The sequence below is a fragment of the Felis catus genome, chromosome E3, assembly GCF_018350175.1.
Source record: "Felis catus isolate Fca126 chromosome E3, F.catus_Fca126_mat1.0, whole genome shotgun sequence".
Classification (NCBI taxonomy): domain Eukaryota; kingdom Metazoa; phylum Chordata; class Mammalia; order Carnivora; family Felidae; genus Felis; species Felis catus.
In genome coordinates, this window is record NC_058383.1 from 39,623,929 (window position 1) to 39,640,388 (window position 16,460).

Consider the following 16,460-nt stretch of genomic DNA (forward strand, 5'->3'; position numbering starts at 1 on the left):
TTTGTAAGGGAGGGAGAGAGAGAGAGAAGGAGAGAGAGAATCCCAAGCAGGCTCTGTGCTGTCAGCTCGGAGCCCACTGCGGGGCTCTATCCCATGACCAGTGAGATCATGACTTGGGCCGAGGTCAAGAGTTGGCTGCTTAATTGACTGAGCCCCCAGGCGTCCTTTAAAATTATTACTATTGAGGTATAATTCATATATTGTAACATTAATTCTTTTAAAGTGTACAGTTCGGCAGTTTCTAGTATATTCACAAAGTTGTGCAACCATCACCACACTGTAACTGGAGAGCATTTTTATCGTGCAAAAAAGAACACCCATGTTCATTAGCATCCACTCCCTGTTTACTCCCACCCCCAGTCTCAGACAACCTCTGCTCTGATTTCTGTCTCTAGGGATTTGCCCATTCTGGGCTTTTCCATGTCAATGGAGGAAACCGTCCTCAACTCTACAATCATTAAACACCCCCTCACATCAGATCTTTACCATCTCTTCTTCTTATGAGTTATATTGTGTCTCCAAACTATGTTTCAGTCTTAACCCCGAGGACCTCACAATGTGACCTTATTTAGAAATAGGATCTTTGCAGATTTAACCAGCTTAAGATGAGGTCATTGGGGTGACCCCAATCCAATATGATTGGTGTCCTTACAGGAAGGGAAATTTGGGCACAAAGGGAAGCTGATGTTAAGGTACAGGGATAAGATACAAGAAGTCTACAAGCCCAGAAGTACCCAAGATGGTGGAAAAACACAAAAAGTTGGAAGGAGCGAGGTGGATCCTTCCCTGGAGCCTGCACAGGGCTCCTTGCCCCATCTCCTTCCTGCACGCCGACACCCTGGCCATTCCTCAGTTCCTTGAACACAGACGGGACAGCTTGGACCATAAGGATGGGGCCACATGGGTGAGCTGGAAAAAGCCTGGGTCCCTGACAGTTTTGCCAAGTAACCCTGGAGCGTTTGCCTTTGGACTTACACGTGAGACAGAAACGTCTATCTTGCTTGCGTCTCTGGTATTTGTTTACTGTTATCTGCAGTCAGAATCAACTTCATGGGTGTGCTTCTTGCGTGGTGGCCCAGGGTTCCCCACCTGGAAGGGCCCTGTACCTGGTTTGCCATCTGCTGTCGCCATCTTGAAATTCTGATTAGTATTTGAACAAAGGGCTCTGTGTTTTCATCGTGCACTGGGCCCTGAAAGTCGTGGAGGTGATTCTGTTTGCCACTGGATCTGATCCCCAATAATACAGTCTGACTCTGAAGCCTGCACTCTTTCTACTTCCTGGACAGCCATTCTTTTAGTGATCAAGTTCCAACATCAATCGTTTGTGCCCGGAGCGTCAGGGATGTGGGTTGTTTTTGCTCCTTGGTGTCCATTCGCCTTTCTGTTAGAAGGACAGCAAATTTCCTTTAAATTCAAAAGTTTAGGACTGGGGGGGGGGGAGGGGGGGGGAGGGAGGGAGAGGGGGCCCACCCTAGCTCCAGGGTTGGGCATTTGAAGTAGGCTCATCAACGCTTTCCATTCCCTGGTCACAGGGATTGATTCAGGGTGGGGTCAGTGACCCATTTCCAGCCAGTGACAGTCAGACTCAGAATCTGTATTTCATCCGTAGGGACAATGAGCTCCACAGGGGACGCAGAGAAGCTGAGACTTGGGTTTAAGCCTCTGGATTGGGTTGTTTGTTTGTTTGTTTTTGAGAGAAAAAGAGTGAGAGAGAGAGACAGAGCACGAGTGGGAGAGGAGGAGGGACAGAGAAAGAGGGAGACAGAGTATCTGAAGCGGGCTCTGTGCGGACAGCAGCCAGCTGACACGGGGCTCAAACCCAGAAACTGTGAGATCATGACCTGAGTCAAGTCGGCCACTCAACTGACCAAGCCACCCAGCCACCCCAAGAGTTTTGTCTCAACTACCCCGACTTTCACTAGAACCAGTAAAATCCACCACCAGCACCACGATCCGTTTCCTTGAAAGCCGGTTGGATTGTATTTTGTCACTTGCAATGACAAAGGCCCTAATTAACCCATAAAATGAACCCATAAAATTTTCTCAAAGCGCTAACCTTCACAGTGCTATCTTAATGAAACTATTAAGGACTATCCTACTCACAGGATTCTGATGCGTTGTTGTTGCTGTTGTTTTGGGGCTCCTGTGACACAGCAGATCATATCTGGCAAAGTGACCAAGATACCTCATAGGGGCTGGGCAACTTCCGTATCACAGGGTCAGAAAGAATCTGTTTAGCTATAGTACGCATTTAGGTCTTGAAGAAGTACACTCAGATACACAGGGGGAAAGGGAAAGGCGATGAACAACATAAAAAGTCTTTACCCAGGGGCGTCTGGGTGGCTCAGTCGGTTAAGCGTCCGACTTCAGCTCCGGTCATGATCTCACGGTTCGTGGGTTCGAGCCCCGTGCCGGGCTCTGTGCTGACAGCTCAGATCCCAGGGTCTGCTTCGGATACTGTGTCTCCCCCTCTCTCTGCCCCTCCTCCACTCAGGCTCTCTCTCTCTCTCTTTCTCTCTCAAAAATAAATAAACATTAAATTTAAAAAAATTAAAAAAAAAAAGAGAGCCTAGCAAAATATAAATGAAAGGATGTGATATACAAAGTCTTTGTTTCCCCTGTTAATCCACAGCTTAAAGCCTTTGAAATAATTCGATCAGTGGCTGGTATCACGTGAAATGGTGACCCCAGAGCAGTCTGTCAGTTCCCTGCGTGCCATTTTTCAACAGCATGGCGTAATTATAATGGACTTTATTGACACAATAAATATGGGAGCACAGGTGGTATCTGTTTCCAGTTGTCTAACTGAAGAAATAAAGATCTTGTAATATAGACTTGACATGGAGAATCTGTCAAGCCACAATAAAATTTGGCAATAGCTCTTTTTATAGTTATAAAAAGACTGATCAGGAGGAAAAAATTTTTATGATCTAGGAGCGATTCCATTGACTTATTTCACTCTTCGCTGGAATGCCAAAAAGGAGGGAACCGCTTCCCACTGCTGCTTTTCTAAACCCGAGCGGGAAAGTCAATACAAATACTGTCTGAAGTCATGAGCTACCGTTAAGTAATAAAACACAGGCAACTTTTATTTTTAAGAACACTGACCCCGAAAGAGTGAGGGGTCCTGGAATTTTTTTTTTAATTTTTTTTTCAACGTTTATTTATTTTTGGGACAGAGAGAGACAGAGCATGAACGGGGGAGGGGCAGAGAGAGAGGGAGACCCAGAATCGGAAGCAGGCTCCAGGCTCCGAGCCGTCAGCCCAGAGCCCGACGCGGGGCTCGAACTCACGCTTAACTGACTGCGCCACCCAGGCGCCCTGGGTCCTGGAATTTTTTAAAAAAAATTTTTGTTTTTAAAATTTACATCCAGATTAGTGAGCATCTAGTGCAACAAAAAGGCTGATGCGGCTCAGGTCATGATCTCACAGTTTGTGAGTTCGAGCCCCATGTTGGGCTTTGTGCTGACAGTTGGGAGCCTGGAGCCTGCTTCAGATTCTGTGTCTCTCTCTCTGCCTCTCTCTCAAAAATAAATAAACATTAAAAAAAATTAAAAACAAAAACAAAAAGCTTCGGTCCAGGAGATCGTGACACATACACAAATAAACACACCGTGTTTCCCCGAAGGGTTTGTACTTTTGTGTTCATCTGTGTCCCGACGGACCTGTCCAAACCTTTTATTTGACAGATAAGGAAAAAGAAACTCACAGAGTCTTGACTGACACCGCTCATTAGTGGCAAAGCTGAAATGTGACCAGACAGCTTGACTTTTAGTTCCTGCGATTCCTGCTAGCCCCTCCTAAGCCCCAGGTGTTTCCTCGTTTTAGATACGTGCGCGCGAAGAATCCGCTACGATAAGAGAGCTCTGATGAGTGCATATGGAAATTAAGCACATTGAGACCTATCTGTCGTCCTTTTCTCAGAGTGATGATTTTAAATTTTGAAACGTCTTTGGTAATTGGGGTTTTCTCGTGCTTCCTTTGGCCCGTGCCAAAATATCAAACAACACAGATAAACGATCGTGCTCTGAGCAAGTTACTGAACGTGTAAACAAACCTAACAAAGGCGAAGCCTGGGATTTGGACCCAGAATGAGAAAAGGGTGGTGCTGCGCACAGGTTTTCCCAAGCACCTGTATTCTTACCTTGGAGGACTTTTGGACTCTGGGACGGGCAGACTGAGCAGGAGTTATCATTCAAAGCGGTGGGGTGGCTTCATTCCAGGGAGCTCTGAAAAATCTTTTTTTTTTTTTTTGAGAGAGAGAGGGACAGGGTGTGAGTGGGGCAGGGGCAGAGAGAGGGGGAGACGCAGAATCCGAAGCAGGCTCCAGGCTCTGAGCTGTCAGCACAGAGCCGACGCGGGGCTCGAACTTACAGACCATGAGATCATGACCTGGGCTGAAGTCGGACGTTCAACCGACTGAGCCACCCAGGTGCCCCTCGAGGGAGCTCTTATGAAAATGTTGTCTAGAAGTAATAATGCGATGACGAACGTGATGGACAATGAAGCGAAGGCAATGGAAGTAAAGACATTGTGCTCACGGGGTCACCAGGTGTCATATATCTTTAAATCTTTTTTTTATTTGTTTATTTTGAGAGAGAGAGAGCATGAGCACAAGTGGGGGAGGAGTAGAAAAAGGGAAGGAGAGAGAGAATCCCAAGCAGGCTCTACGCTGTCAGTGCAGAACCTGACACAGGGCTCGATCCCATGAACCGTGAGATCATGATCTGAGCCGAAATCAAGCATCAGATATTCAACCGACTGGGCCACCCAGGTCCCCCATGAAATTCATTTCTAAACATAAATTCATTACCTACGTGCAAGTCTGGGGGAAATGGGCATGTTATAGAGAAATGGTGGGAAAGAGGGGTAGCGTTTTAAACTGAGTCCAAATTCTAGAAAGTGATGAATGCCAAACTAGGGAATTGTGACTCGAATCCAGGGGTCTGCAAATGATGGCTCACAGGCCAGACGTAGCCCATTGCCTGTCTGGTAAATGGAGTTTTACCAGGACACAGACATGCCCATTTGTTCAGGTATTGTCTGTGGGTAGTTTTGTTTTGTTTTGTTTTGTTTCACTATAAGGGTAGAGCGGAGTCATTTCAACAGAGACCATATGATCCCTTCCAGAAAAATATGGATTCACTTGCTGATGGACAGTATTGAAGGTTCCAGAACAGAGAAGTGCTGTGCTCAGTCTGGCATGGGGGTGTAGGACGGGCTGGAACAGAGAGAGGTCCGAGTCATGAGACAGGATGTCACCGGAGCCCAAGTGAGAGTGGTTGCCATAAACATGGGGCGACAAGGACAGGTTCAAGAGCCATTCCAGGAAAAACGGAACCTACCACCTGGTTAGAGAAAAGCAGCACAGAAGACGGGACTCAAGGCTACCTTTGAGGCTCTGAGCTCCGGTTACTAGCTGCACATCTGCCACAGAACTGGAAGACCAGCGGCTGGCCCGGGGTGAGCGTCTGACTTTGGTTTTAGCTCTACATCCCTGGTCCCTCGGGTGGGGCAAGCGCCTGGGACGTTGCTGATGTGCGGCTGGAACGTGAGAGGTCTGTGATACAGCTCACGGCAATGCCACTGGTAAAGGTATGTTGCCATGAGCTAGGAGGGTTTTAACAGGTTGTGCGTGTCTGATGTGCACTGTGATATAAAGTGGCCCATGACAGCCCTCCAGAGAGGTGCGCCCTTCGTGATGTCACAGCAGTAACTTCCTGGTGGGATCGGCTGAGGGGCAGCCAGAGTGGGCTCCAAGGACCAAATGTGCCAGTTCTCCCCTGGTGTCCCCTCCCTCAGCGCATGTGGACATCAGGCACGGGGAGCACAGAAGGGACACACTGCCAGGCGCAGCAGTCCCTGTGCGTGGACTACAGACACTACGGGGTGCCCAGCCCGCTCACTGCTCACTCTACCACGGAGCATTGTGCACCTGGGGCTCTCATAGGTTCTCCAGTCCCTTCCGAGTTCCACCTGGATTCCGGCTGCTTCCGGTCAGATGTTACTGTTCTGTTTCTCCTCTCTGCTGGTGGAACAAGTCAAGTTCTTTCCGGCTTGGGCCACCCAGACTTGAGAAGGGATCTGTTCTTCCCACAGCGCCCTGGATTCTGACTCAGCAGTTTGTATGGATCTTCCCCAGAACTTTCCAGAACGTTCTTGGGCTCTTGGTGCTTGGGCTACTACTCTGGAGTTGCTAGTGCTTTGTTTTTTCATGAATTCTCTGCCTTCTGATGCTTCTTCAAACCTTCCCGAGTCCTGCTCCCCCCAAATGTGCTTTCACTCTCCTCTCCTTTGCCCCAGCAGCCCCTAATCACTTTGCATTGCCCTTGAACCCTATCTAGTTCTTACTGTCCCATTCATGGGCTACCTTGCTCCTCTTCTCCAGACGAACGTGAGCAAAAACGTACACAAATATCTGTAAGCGTTAGCACACCTAGAATCTACTTAAATGTTGGTTGGTCCCTGGATGGACAGAGGAGTGGGGAGTGACACTAATGATTGATCACTCAGTATTTCTGCGCCCGGGACGGATGCTGTAATCACAGGATCAACTTCAGAAAAGTTATTTTGTTAAGTATATTAAAGGTGGTGTTGCAATTCATTAAAATAATTGCCAAGCTTTTCGTCCCGATTAGTAAGTGTAAAGTTGATTACTATATCTTTTTCCTGTCACTCCTTTGTGACATACTCCTAAGATGGTTTGACAGCTGGCATGCTCTGGGGAGGCGACGGGCACAGCCTCATACCATTTCTTTAGGCAGACACGCAAGCTATCTTACCTCTGACCTTTGTTCGCTCACCCTTGACTCCTCCATCAAGTGGCAAGCCTAGGCATTCCTTGTCCTTGCTTCTGTTCACATCCATCCAAAACGCATTGACAAGTCAATTCTGTTGTTAAGAACAAACCAAGGTGACGGAATTGCTATAAAAAACGGATGAAACGAATTCTTTTCGCAACAAGAGGGTCCCAATCTGATTATTAACATCAAACAACCCCACTGTTTTAGGCTCGTGTTTCCAAGCAGCGTGCCTTATGAAAAGCCTTTTGTGTCCTAGGCTGACTATGCTCGCTTAATCTCAGATAGCTTTCAGCGAAAATTAATTTACTAAGATATGAAATATACAAACAAAAGTTAAAAAAAATGTGACTCCCCTACTGAGGCTCAAGTGAAAAATGCTTGCAAACTGTTTTTATACTTTCTTTTTTTCCCTTTAAAATTGACTTAAAATGCCAGTTCATTCTTTTGGAAAGATCACGATATGTTCTTTTAAAGACAAAGACTGGAGAGGAAAACGGACAATTTTAAAAAGCTTTCTCTATTCAATTTGATATGTTGGGCATGTAGGTACTTTATTTGGCTTTTGATTGTTATTTGGGAAATTAAAAACTAACAAATGAGGAAAAGTAAAAGCTATGTTGGGATGGTAACATAAATTTGCCTCTGATGTTGTATTTTTCTTTTTCTTTTAGTTTTTTAAATGTTTATTTATTTTTGAGAGAGAGAGAGAATGAGCAGGGGAGGGGCAAAGAGAGGGAGAAGGGGAGAGACAATCTGGAGCAGGCTCCAGGCTCTGAGCTGTCAGCACAGAGCCCCGACACGGGGCTCAAACCCCCAAACTGTGAGATCATGACCTGAGCCAAAGTCCGACGCCCGACCGACTGAGCCACGGTTGTACAGTAAGCACCAAAGTTGTTTCTCCTTTTAAAGGGAGAAACTCAATAACCTCAAGAATGGTACAGGTGGACAAATGTAATAGCTCTAGCTGCTGGATCTTGAGTCGTTTGCCCCTGGTTAGTACTCTAGTAACAATAATTCGTTTATGAGTCATTACACTAAAGGGATTTCCAAATGGTGGTCATGAAAATCACGAAGAGCCGGCAATTTTTGTCCGGCTCACCTGAGCCCAACAGCCGGCACCCGTAGTGGCCCACCCGGTTGGCACCTGTGCCCCTCCCCCACCCGACACGCTGGAGACAGCGCCCCGGGGCCGCCCGCGCCCTCCTCCCCGGGGGGGGGGGGGGGGGGGGGCTTCCTCCCGCGGCCGCACCCTCAGGCACAGGCACAGGCACCTGCAGAGCCTCGTCCAGCCGGGTCCTGGGACCCTGGGACTTCTGCTGGGCGCCCGACGCGCGTGCGCAGGCGCCCAACCTTCCGCAGCCCCGCCGGCCCTGCCCGCTGTCCGGGCCGGCGGGAATGGAAGAGCCGGGGGCCACGCACGCTCTGGTCTCCCGGAGCCCCGCCCCTCACCAGACGCGGTCGGGGCGGGACCTCGGGGCCCTCCGGGCGGCGGAGGGAGTGGGGCGGGGCCAGAGCGAAGGGCTGGGCGGAGCACGCGCCAAGGTGGAGGGCGCGGCGTGGCGCGCGGCGAGGGGGGCGGGGCGTAGGGCGGGGCGAAGGCCGTTAGGGGCGGGGCCTGCGCTGAGGGTCTCGCGGCTGGCGGCCGGCGCCGCGCGCTGTGGAGAGGCGGCGGTGCGAGGGCAGGGCGGGCGCGAAGAGCCGCGGGGCGCGGCGGCTGAGGTGAAAGCCGCGGTCGCGCCCCGGCCGGTCTGGCCCGGGCGCGTGGGGCCGGGGACGCAGGGCACTCCTTGGGACCCCGAGCGCGCGGACCGGCGCGGTCTGTGAGGGGCGCGCGCGCGAGGGGCCTGCGGCGCGCGGGGCGAGTCGGGGTTCGAGTCGCGCGGCTCTCATTTCCTTTGCTTCCCCCTGCGTGCGGGGCGCGGCCTTCCGAAGCGGGGTTCGCGAAGCCAGCTGGCCGGAAGCGCTGTGGTCGCGGCGAGGGGACTCCGCGGCCGCGTGTCACGGAGGGTGGCCGGCGGCGGGGCGGGGGTGCGGCGGACCGCGGCGGCGGCACCACTTACGTTGGCCCCGGGGCTCGCTGGTCGGCGCCGTGCACCTGTGCCCCGCAGCCGAGCCGAGAGGCGCTGTGGGGACGCGGCCGGGCGAGCTGAGCGCGGCGCCGGCGTCGCGGAGCCGACGAGGGACGCCGAGGGCGGGCGGGGACGCGGGCAGGGCGGCGGGAGCAGTGTTCTCTGGAGACCGGCAGGATGTGTGGAGCCCGTCTCGGGAAGAACCGGGGGGCTGTGGGGCTCCTCAGGGGGCCGGGGTCGCGTCGGGGGGACTGAGCGGTTTTGGGGGGCGTGGTCTGGCAGAGGCCGGATGAGCTGGACGTTCCAGGGCCGCACCTCCGCGTTGGGAGGGAACTCCGTGCGTGTGACCGAGCGAAGTGTTGAAGGAGTTCTCTGTGGTGTGGAGAGGGGAGGGAGGGGGAGGCAAAGGTGGAGGTAGGGAGGAGTAAGGAGGTCAGGGGGATGGAGGAGGGCGGGGGAGGGCAGGGGAGGCAGAGAGGGGTACGGAGGTCAGGGAGGTCAGGGTCGTGGCGCAGGGCAGGGCGTGGGCGGGATGAGGGAGGCAGAGAGGGGTAAGGAGGTCAGGGGGAGGCAAAGGTGGAGGTAGGGAGGAGTAAGGAGGTCAGGGGGATGGAGGAGAGCGGAGGAGGGAGGGGGAGGCAGAGAGGGGTACGGAGGTCGGGGGGAGGCAAAGGTGGAGGTAGGGAGGAGTAAGGAGGTCAGGGGGATGGAGGAGGGAGGGGGAGGCAGAGAGGGGTACGGAGGTCAGGGAGGTCAGGGTCGTGGCGCAGGGCAGGGCGTGGGCGGGGTGGGGGAGGCAGAGAGGGGTAAGGAGGTCAGGGGGAGGCAAAGGTGGAGGTAGGGAGGAGTAAGGAGGTCAGGGGGATGGAGGAGGGCGGAGGAGGGAGGGGGAGGCAGAGAGGGGTACGGAGGTCAGGGAGGTCAGGGTCGTGGCGCAGGGCAGGGCGTGGGCGGGGTGGGGGAGGCAGAGAGGGGTAAGGAGGTCAGGGGGAGGCAAAGGTGGAGGTAGGGAGGAGTAAGGAGGTCAGGGGAGGGAGGGGGAGGCAAAGGTGGAGGTAGGGAGGAGTAAGGAGGTCAGGGGGATGGAGGAGGGCGGGGGAGGCAGAGAGGGGTACGGAGGTCAGGGAGGTCAGGGTCGTGGCGCAGGGCAGGGCGTGGGCGGGGTGGGGGAGGCAGAGAGGGGTAAGGAGGTCAGGGGGAGGCAAAGGTGGAGGTAGGGAGGAGTAAGGAGGTCAGGGGAGGGAGGGGTAGGCAGAGAGGGGTACGGAGGTCAGGGGGGCGGCGGAAGCCAGCGGATTCAGGAGGCAGTTGGGAGAATGCGCAGGGCCTGCCCGGGCGGTTTGGGATCAGTGCCTCGAAGGACAGGGTTTGGTGGCGCCCGAGTCTCAGTCTGGGGCCGGCTCCACCGCACCGCCCCTGGCACCCAGGCTTCCCGAGTAACACACCTCTTCTGGGCTCGGAGAAAAAAGTCAGCGGGGTGTGTGGCAAGGGCCCGTCCCCCCCTCTGCTCCTGACTGTCATCCTAGGCCTCAAATCCGCTGACTCTGGCCTGCTCAGAATTGGGGACGATGGCCTCAAATTCAGAGGGTTGGTAGGGTTTGTCCTGAGGGTCCGGCTGTGAGCCAGACGCCTTGGAGCCAGCAGTGGGGCCCAGGGCCCAGCCATGCCCTCACCAGGCCTGAAACAAGGGGCCGGAGGGAGGTTGCCTTTTATTTTTCCTAGTTGCTTTTGTTTATTTATTGTTAATTTTTAAATGTTTATTTTTGAGGGAGACACAGAGCATGAGTGGGGGAGGGGCAGAGAGAGAGGGAGACAGACTGGGAAGCAGGCTCCAGGCTCTGAGCTGTCAGCCCGACGCGGGGCTCGAACTCACGAACTGCGAGATCATGACCCGAGCCGAAGTCAGAGTCTCAACCGACTGAGCCCCCCAGGCACCCTGATGATTTTGTTTTTAGAAATCATCTTTCACTGACCGAGTTTGCGTTTTTATTTTTTTAAAGTAATCTCTATACCCAACATGGGGCTTGAGCTCACAACGCCAAGACCAGGATTCGCATGTTCTACTGCCTGAACCAGCCAGGCGCCCCAGAAGGTTGCCCTTTGAAAGTGGGAGGCGGGCCCAGAGCTCAGGAAGGGGAATTTGGGAGATGCGGGGTAGGGCAGCCCGAGATTGTCATGCTGTGTATGATGTCCGTAGCGTAGAGCCAGCTCGGAGCAGGCGCTCCACAGCTGTGCCCCGTGGCATTGCCACCGTGTTCCCTCTACCCTTGCCAGGGATCTGGATCCGTTGCCCTGAGGCTGTACACATCCAGTCCTGCATCTGACCCTCTGTTTTCACTGCTGCTCTGAGGCTCCTGGGTGAGGGACCAGCTCCCAGCCCTGCCCGTCCCGATGCAGGGCCTGTGGCAGATCAGACACAACCTGCACGTGTTGAGTAAATAAGTGAAATTGAATACATCTCTCAGTTTGGTGCAGCTGACAAAGGTTGCTACACTGACACCTCTTACAGTACAGTGAGTGATGACCCTGAGGGAGGGGCCACCATCCGATATTTTGATATCATCCATTTGATATTGAGTGCTTTTTATGTGCAAGGTAGCCTTGAAATACACTCATGAAAATCTCTGAGGTGCCATCCTTCCCTCATGGAGCTTCCCATCTAGAGATGCGGGTAAAACACTACCTCTCCCACACACAGTGTAACCAGATTTGAGGTATTTACCAACAGAGTTTGCTGTATTTCCAAAAGTAGGATTTATGCTAATAAATATTTAAGTCTGCAAGTGTCCCATTGAATCATCTTTACCTGAAACTCTAAACTTGCAGGGTGCTCAAAAATTGCTAAATTTACATGTTTTGGGGAAGTGAAAGTTAAAAATTACAACCTAACTATATCATTCAAAACTGTAAAAGGACTTTTTGAAACCTGTTTTTTACAGGTTTGATCTGTACTGACTTACGTATCACTGTTAAAATAGAAACTTTTCCCAAAGACTGAATAAAATATCTGAGGCTTTCCTAGACGATTTTTAAAAATCTTGGCACTTTTCATGGTTTTTTCAGTTATTTAATTTATGCATTCAAGTTATGTTTTCTAAAATGTAGGTAAAAGAATGGCCAACTCCTTTGCATCAAAGACCTTCACGGCACTTGCAGATCTGTATCCAAATATGGCTAACCTGGTAGGTTTTAAGATCTAGTGGTTTGGGTCTCTAATGAAACTATTTGGTAACATTATATCCCATCAACATTATTGACTTGACACATGCTTATATAATTGACAAGATACTCACTGCATCAGTACCATTATTAGATATTAGGTACCCCGAAACCGCTTTGAATTTATGTCAGCGACATGAAAATTAGTCTCTCTTTTGGTCAGAGGGTAGGACATTGTAGGTATGATTAGCAATGGTTCAAAATAATCAAGTTTAGTTGTATTGTTTTAGTTAAATATTTACTAACAGCTCCAATTTAGCATAATAAAATTAAAACATTTTTACTCAGCAAGATCTATTCTCTGACCAAACTGTACTAAGTTATACATTTAAATACTTATCAATAGGCTCCTTTTATGACCTAAAGGTACACGACAGATATAGTTGTGAAATATTACGTGAAAATTAATTTTTTACTGAAGGGCTGCAGGGGGAGTCCATCATTTCAAATATACGAAGACTTATTTAGTCAAACAAAATCTAGATGGAATCCTATTATCGTAAGGTAGTCACACCCCCTTACCTTCCCTGCCTTAGCAAATCTGTTGTTTATATCTGGCATTTACAAACCCGGTTTCTTAAAATGGGATTAAATTTACTTGTAACTGTAATAATGTGTAATGAGAAGTTTGTTAATGTTAAAAAATAATTGTTGCTGTTATAGTGTTTCTTGAAAGGTAAGCTATTTGTTAATTTCCTCATCGGTTAGAAAGTTGTACTCGATATTTCCATTAGGTGTATTTTTACAACACAATTTGGTGAGATTTGCATGCATATGGAATTTAAGAAATAGCAGTGTGTCTAAATGTAGTGAGACTAGTTAATAGCTCAGCTAGAATGTGGTAGTCTTGAAAGTTTGAACATATTTTAAATGTAACAGATTATTGCAGGGTTAAAATCAGCTGCTAGAATTAGTAATTAAGTTTAGATTTATCTTTTCAGGAAAACATTTTTTATTTCTTAAAGTACTTTTTCAATTTTTCTTTGGTAGTCACTAAAGAGAACGTTAAAATGTTTAGGGAGATGTTAATATCTTTAAGGTTAAGATCTAGGACTTCAGAGCATAGATTTATTAGCATTAATATACAAGTTTTGTTACAATCAAATTTATATTACCGTTTAGCATGTTTGGATTACAAAGCTAAGCAATTTTATGTGGCTTGTTAGAAAGTCCTATATTAAGGACAGCTTTGAAGACCGTGGCAAATAAAACTGTATATACATGTGTTTTGAATGAATTCAGTAAGAATGGATAGCAATGGGCAGTGACTGCGCTCCACCTAGTGATTGAAAGTAAAGTAGAAACTTGCTAAGTATTAAATGATTATATTTGCAGTGGCAGTTAACTGTCTTATTGCTTCGTACTATTCCTCGTGGAATTGAACATTTATGAAGTTCTTTTAGATGTTTGTCTGGAGTAAATATATTTAAATGGCTCCTAGTCAAAAATGTTTGTTAGAGCCAGTAAAATATAACAAGTCCATGAAATTAAATTTACCATCTACATCTGTGTTTAATATTTGTCTTCTATAACCCTTTTGTTTTTCAGAAAATAATTGGTATAGTTATTGGGAAAACAGATGTCAAAGGCTTTCCAGACAGAAAAAGCTGAGTTCTGGTTGACTCTTTGCTTCATTTTTCATCAAGTGTGGCTTATGACTGCAACAAAGTATATTTAAGTTATTGAACCTCTCGTGCCCATTGAACTCCTTGAGGGCAATGGCCATGCTCTCTATTGTATGGTAAAGTACTTGATTTAAGGCCATATGTGGAAGGACGTTAAAATCATTTTTAATGACATGTACAGCTGTGTGGCCATAGTAAGGACGCTACCTTAACGATCACTCTCAGCCTCAGAGGTGCACATACACAGGTACAGCTAAGACAGAACATGACAAAGGACAGGGGTTTTGAGCACGGATGTGTCATGATAGAGTCGTGTTGAGGGAGAGAAGTCCAGCAGCACATCTGCGTGTTTATTCAACCAGACCACCCAGTAGAAAAAATCCATTTTTTGTATGCGGAAAATACAGTTACCTTTGGTTTTAGTGGTTCTCACTGAGTTGTTTGACCTGTGTAAAGCTTTTAGGACTATGAAAACATAATCCAAGACTAGAATTAGATTTTCAAAATCAACTCGTTTTCAAACTATTGTAGGTGACACAGAACAATACCATATAAAACGCCAAAACTAGCGACGCATTACTGTTAGCTTTTCAAACATCAGTGCTGCGTGTTAAAGGTTGCAGTCTGAGTGCTTCTGGACCGCTGGAGGGAGGTCAGAGCTCTCATTAGACAGAAATTTTGTTTGAATCACCTGAGTAATTATGCCTATCTTTTTTTGACTCATGGTAGCTTTCTTTTATTTCATGGAATTAAAAAAAATTTTTTTTAACGTTTATTTTTGAGACAGGGAGAGAGACAGAGCGTGAGTGGGGGAGGGACAGAGAAAGAGGGAGACACAGAATCGGAAGCAGGCTCCAGGCTCCAAGCGCTCAGCTCAGAGCCCGAGGAGGGGCTCGAACTCGCAGACTGTGAGATCATGACCTGAGCCGAAGTCAGACGCTCAACCGACTGAGCCACTCAGGCACCCGTATTTCATGCGGTATTCCTAAGTTTGATGTAAATAATGAAGATGTCATCTTGCACCCATGCTTGCTTACACCTTCACTTATTTCATCATGATTAATTAGATAGAATTATCATTTGAATAGTTTGAGCAAATCCATATATCTGTTTTCTAAGCTCTAAAAGGAATAACTTAAAATACATGAATTAGAAAAATGTCAGTATTTAAACATTTGCTAAAATCACAACAGTGAAATACAATTTTTACCTATCAGACTGTGAGGGTAGAGAGCTGTTCCTGTGGTGTTTGACTACTTTTTATGTGTATATGCACAAAACTCCTTTTGGAGACAAGGCGTGCTTACTGACTTTAAGGAAACATTACACATGTATTAATATGTTTTCAATAAAAATTCAAGCAGTTACAGAAGGTTATATAGTTGAAAAATGAACTTTTTAATTCAGCCCCCAGCTCTTCTGAACCTAGTCTCCTTCCCGAAGGTAAACGCTAATAACAATTTGGTAGATACCTGTAATTTATACATGTATGTTAGGTTGTATTTAAAAACATTTTTTTAATGTTTATTTTTTTTGGGGGGGGTGGGTGTTGGGCAGAGAGAGAGGGAGACAGAATCTGAAGCAGGCTCCAGGCTCCAAATTGTCAGCACACGGCTTGACATGGGGCTGGAACTCAACGAACCAACCATGAGACTGTGACCTGAGCCAAAGTCAGTTGCTTAACTGACTGAGCCACCCAGGTGCCCCACTTTTTAAAAAAAAATTAAAAAAAAATTGTTTTAGTGACAGTGAGTTTAGGAGAGGGACAGAGAGAAAATCCTAGGCAGGTTCCACAGCCTGACGCACGGGGCTCTATCCCACAACCCTGGGATCTTGACCTGAGCCAAAATCAAGAATTGGTTACTCTACCCTCCGGAGCCACCCAGGCATCCCATGGTTGTATTGCTTTTTTAATCAGCAAAAAAGCAGGGAAGAAATTTTATTTCAGGGGGAAAAGATGTTCCTGCTGACCCCTAGTGGCGCATTTGGTAGCACACATTTATTTATTTGAAGTAATTTAGATCTGAATTACGACTTAGTTTAAAATAATATCAGTAAGAGAGAAATTGCAGAACCTAAGCTACTATCTGTGTGGTTCAAGCCTATGTGTCATTTCCCTCGAAATCCACAGATAACTGGGGAAAGAGAACAGAGGGGTCAGTCGTGAGGGGAGTTACCGACTGGCAGCTTTGAGATTCATACAGGCATAACATCGTAGAATTTGTATCTGAAATAATATTTTTACCATGTGTTTGAGTATGTTTGTTATCATAATAGGCCTGTTTATTCAAACTTAAGAGTTTTCATTTGAAACATGAAAGCATTGGTTTCCCTTAGATGTTGGATCCGAGAGGTACACTTTCAGTTTTACCATTCGGGACTCACCAGCCCATTTTGTAAATGCAGCGTCCTGGGGCAGCGAAGGCTATATCAGATCTCTTTCTGACAGCTTTAGGATTGGAGAGTGTGGTAAGTGGGCATTGGTTCTTAAACTGTTTCTGTTAGACTATTATTCCTGTGATGTATTTGAGGGAGTCAAAATAAAACACGGTTCCTAATTCTCAAGAACCTTATCAGAAGGAAGGCGTGCAGCTTTTCATTGCTTGAAATCCATTAATGTGATACTCCCGTATTTTTACCAGGTAGCTTTACGATCTTTGGTTTCTTTCCTTTTTGAGTTTGCATCAATACCTGTTGTAGCGATAGCCATTTGTCTTTCCGCAAACATGATAAGGCTGCCAGGT

The 16,460-nt window shown here is 48.2% G+C and overlaps 1 protein-coding gene and 1 long non-coding RNA gene across 5 annotated transcripts in view; one reads left to right on the forward strand and one right to left on the reverse strand.

The window, feature by feature from the left end:
- Positions 1–280: 280 nt before the first annotated feature.
- LOC109495354 lies at positions 281–8,274 on the reverse strand. Its single transcript, XR_002738946.2, has 4 exons — positions 8,075–8,274; positions 6,783–6,891; positions 4,145–4,238; positions 281–1,381 (listed from the first exon to the last, which is right to left on the reverse strand). It is a non-coding gene; the product is annotated as an uncharacterized LOC109495354 (long non-coding RNA).
- Positions 8,275–8,469: 195 nt separating this feature from the next.
- The window catches only part of MEIOB (meiosis specific with OB-fold), a 28,030-nt gene continuing 20,039 nt past the window's right edge, over positions 8,470–16,460 (forward strand). Inside the window, exons 1-4 of one of the 4 annotated variants that reach the window (XM_023246558.2) lie at positions 8,470–8,522; positions 11,978–12,054; positions 13,640–13,697; positions 16,054–16,185. In XM_023246558.2, the coding sequence (XP_023102326.1) occupies positions 11,986–12,054; positions 13,640–13,697; positions 16,054–16,185 (259 nt within the window). In that variant the 5' untranslated portion in view covers positions 8,470–8,522; positions 11,978–11,985. Of the gene's footprint in view, positions 8,523–10,147; positions 10,350–11,977; positions 12,055–13,639; positions 13,833–16,053; positions 16,186–16,460 lie in introns of those variants that run through there. The other 3 variants (XM_023246559.2, XM_045047690.1, XM_045047691.1) reach the window with 3 other exon arrangements.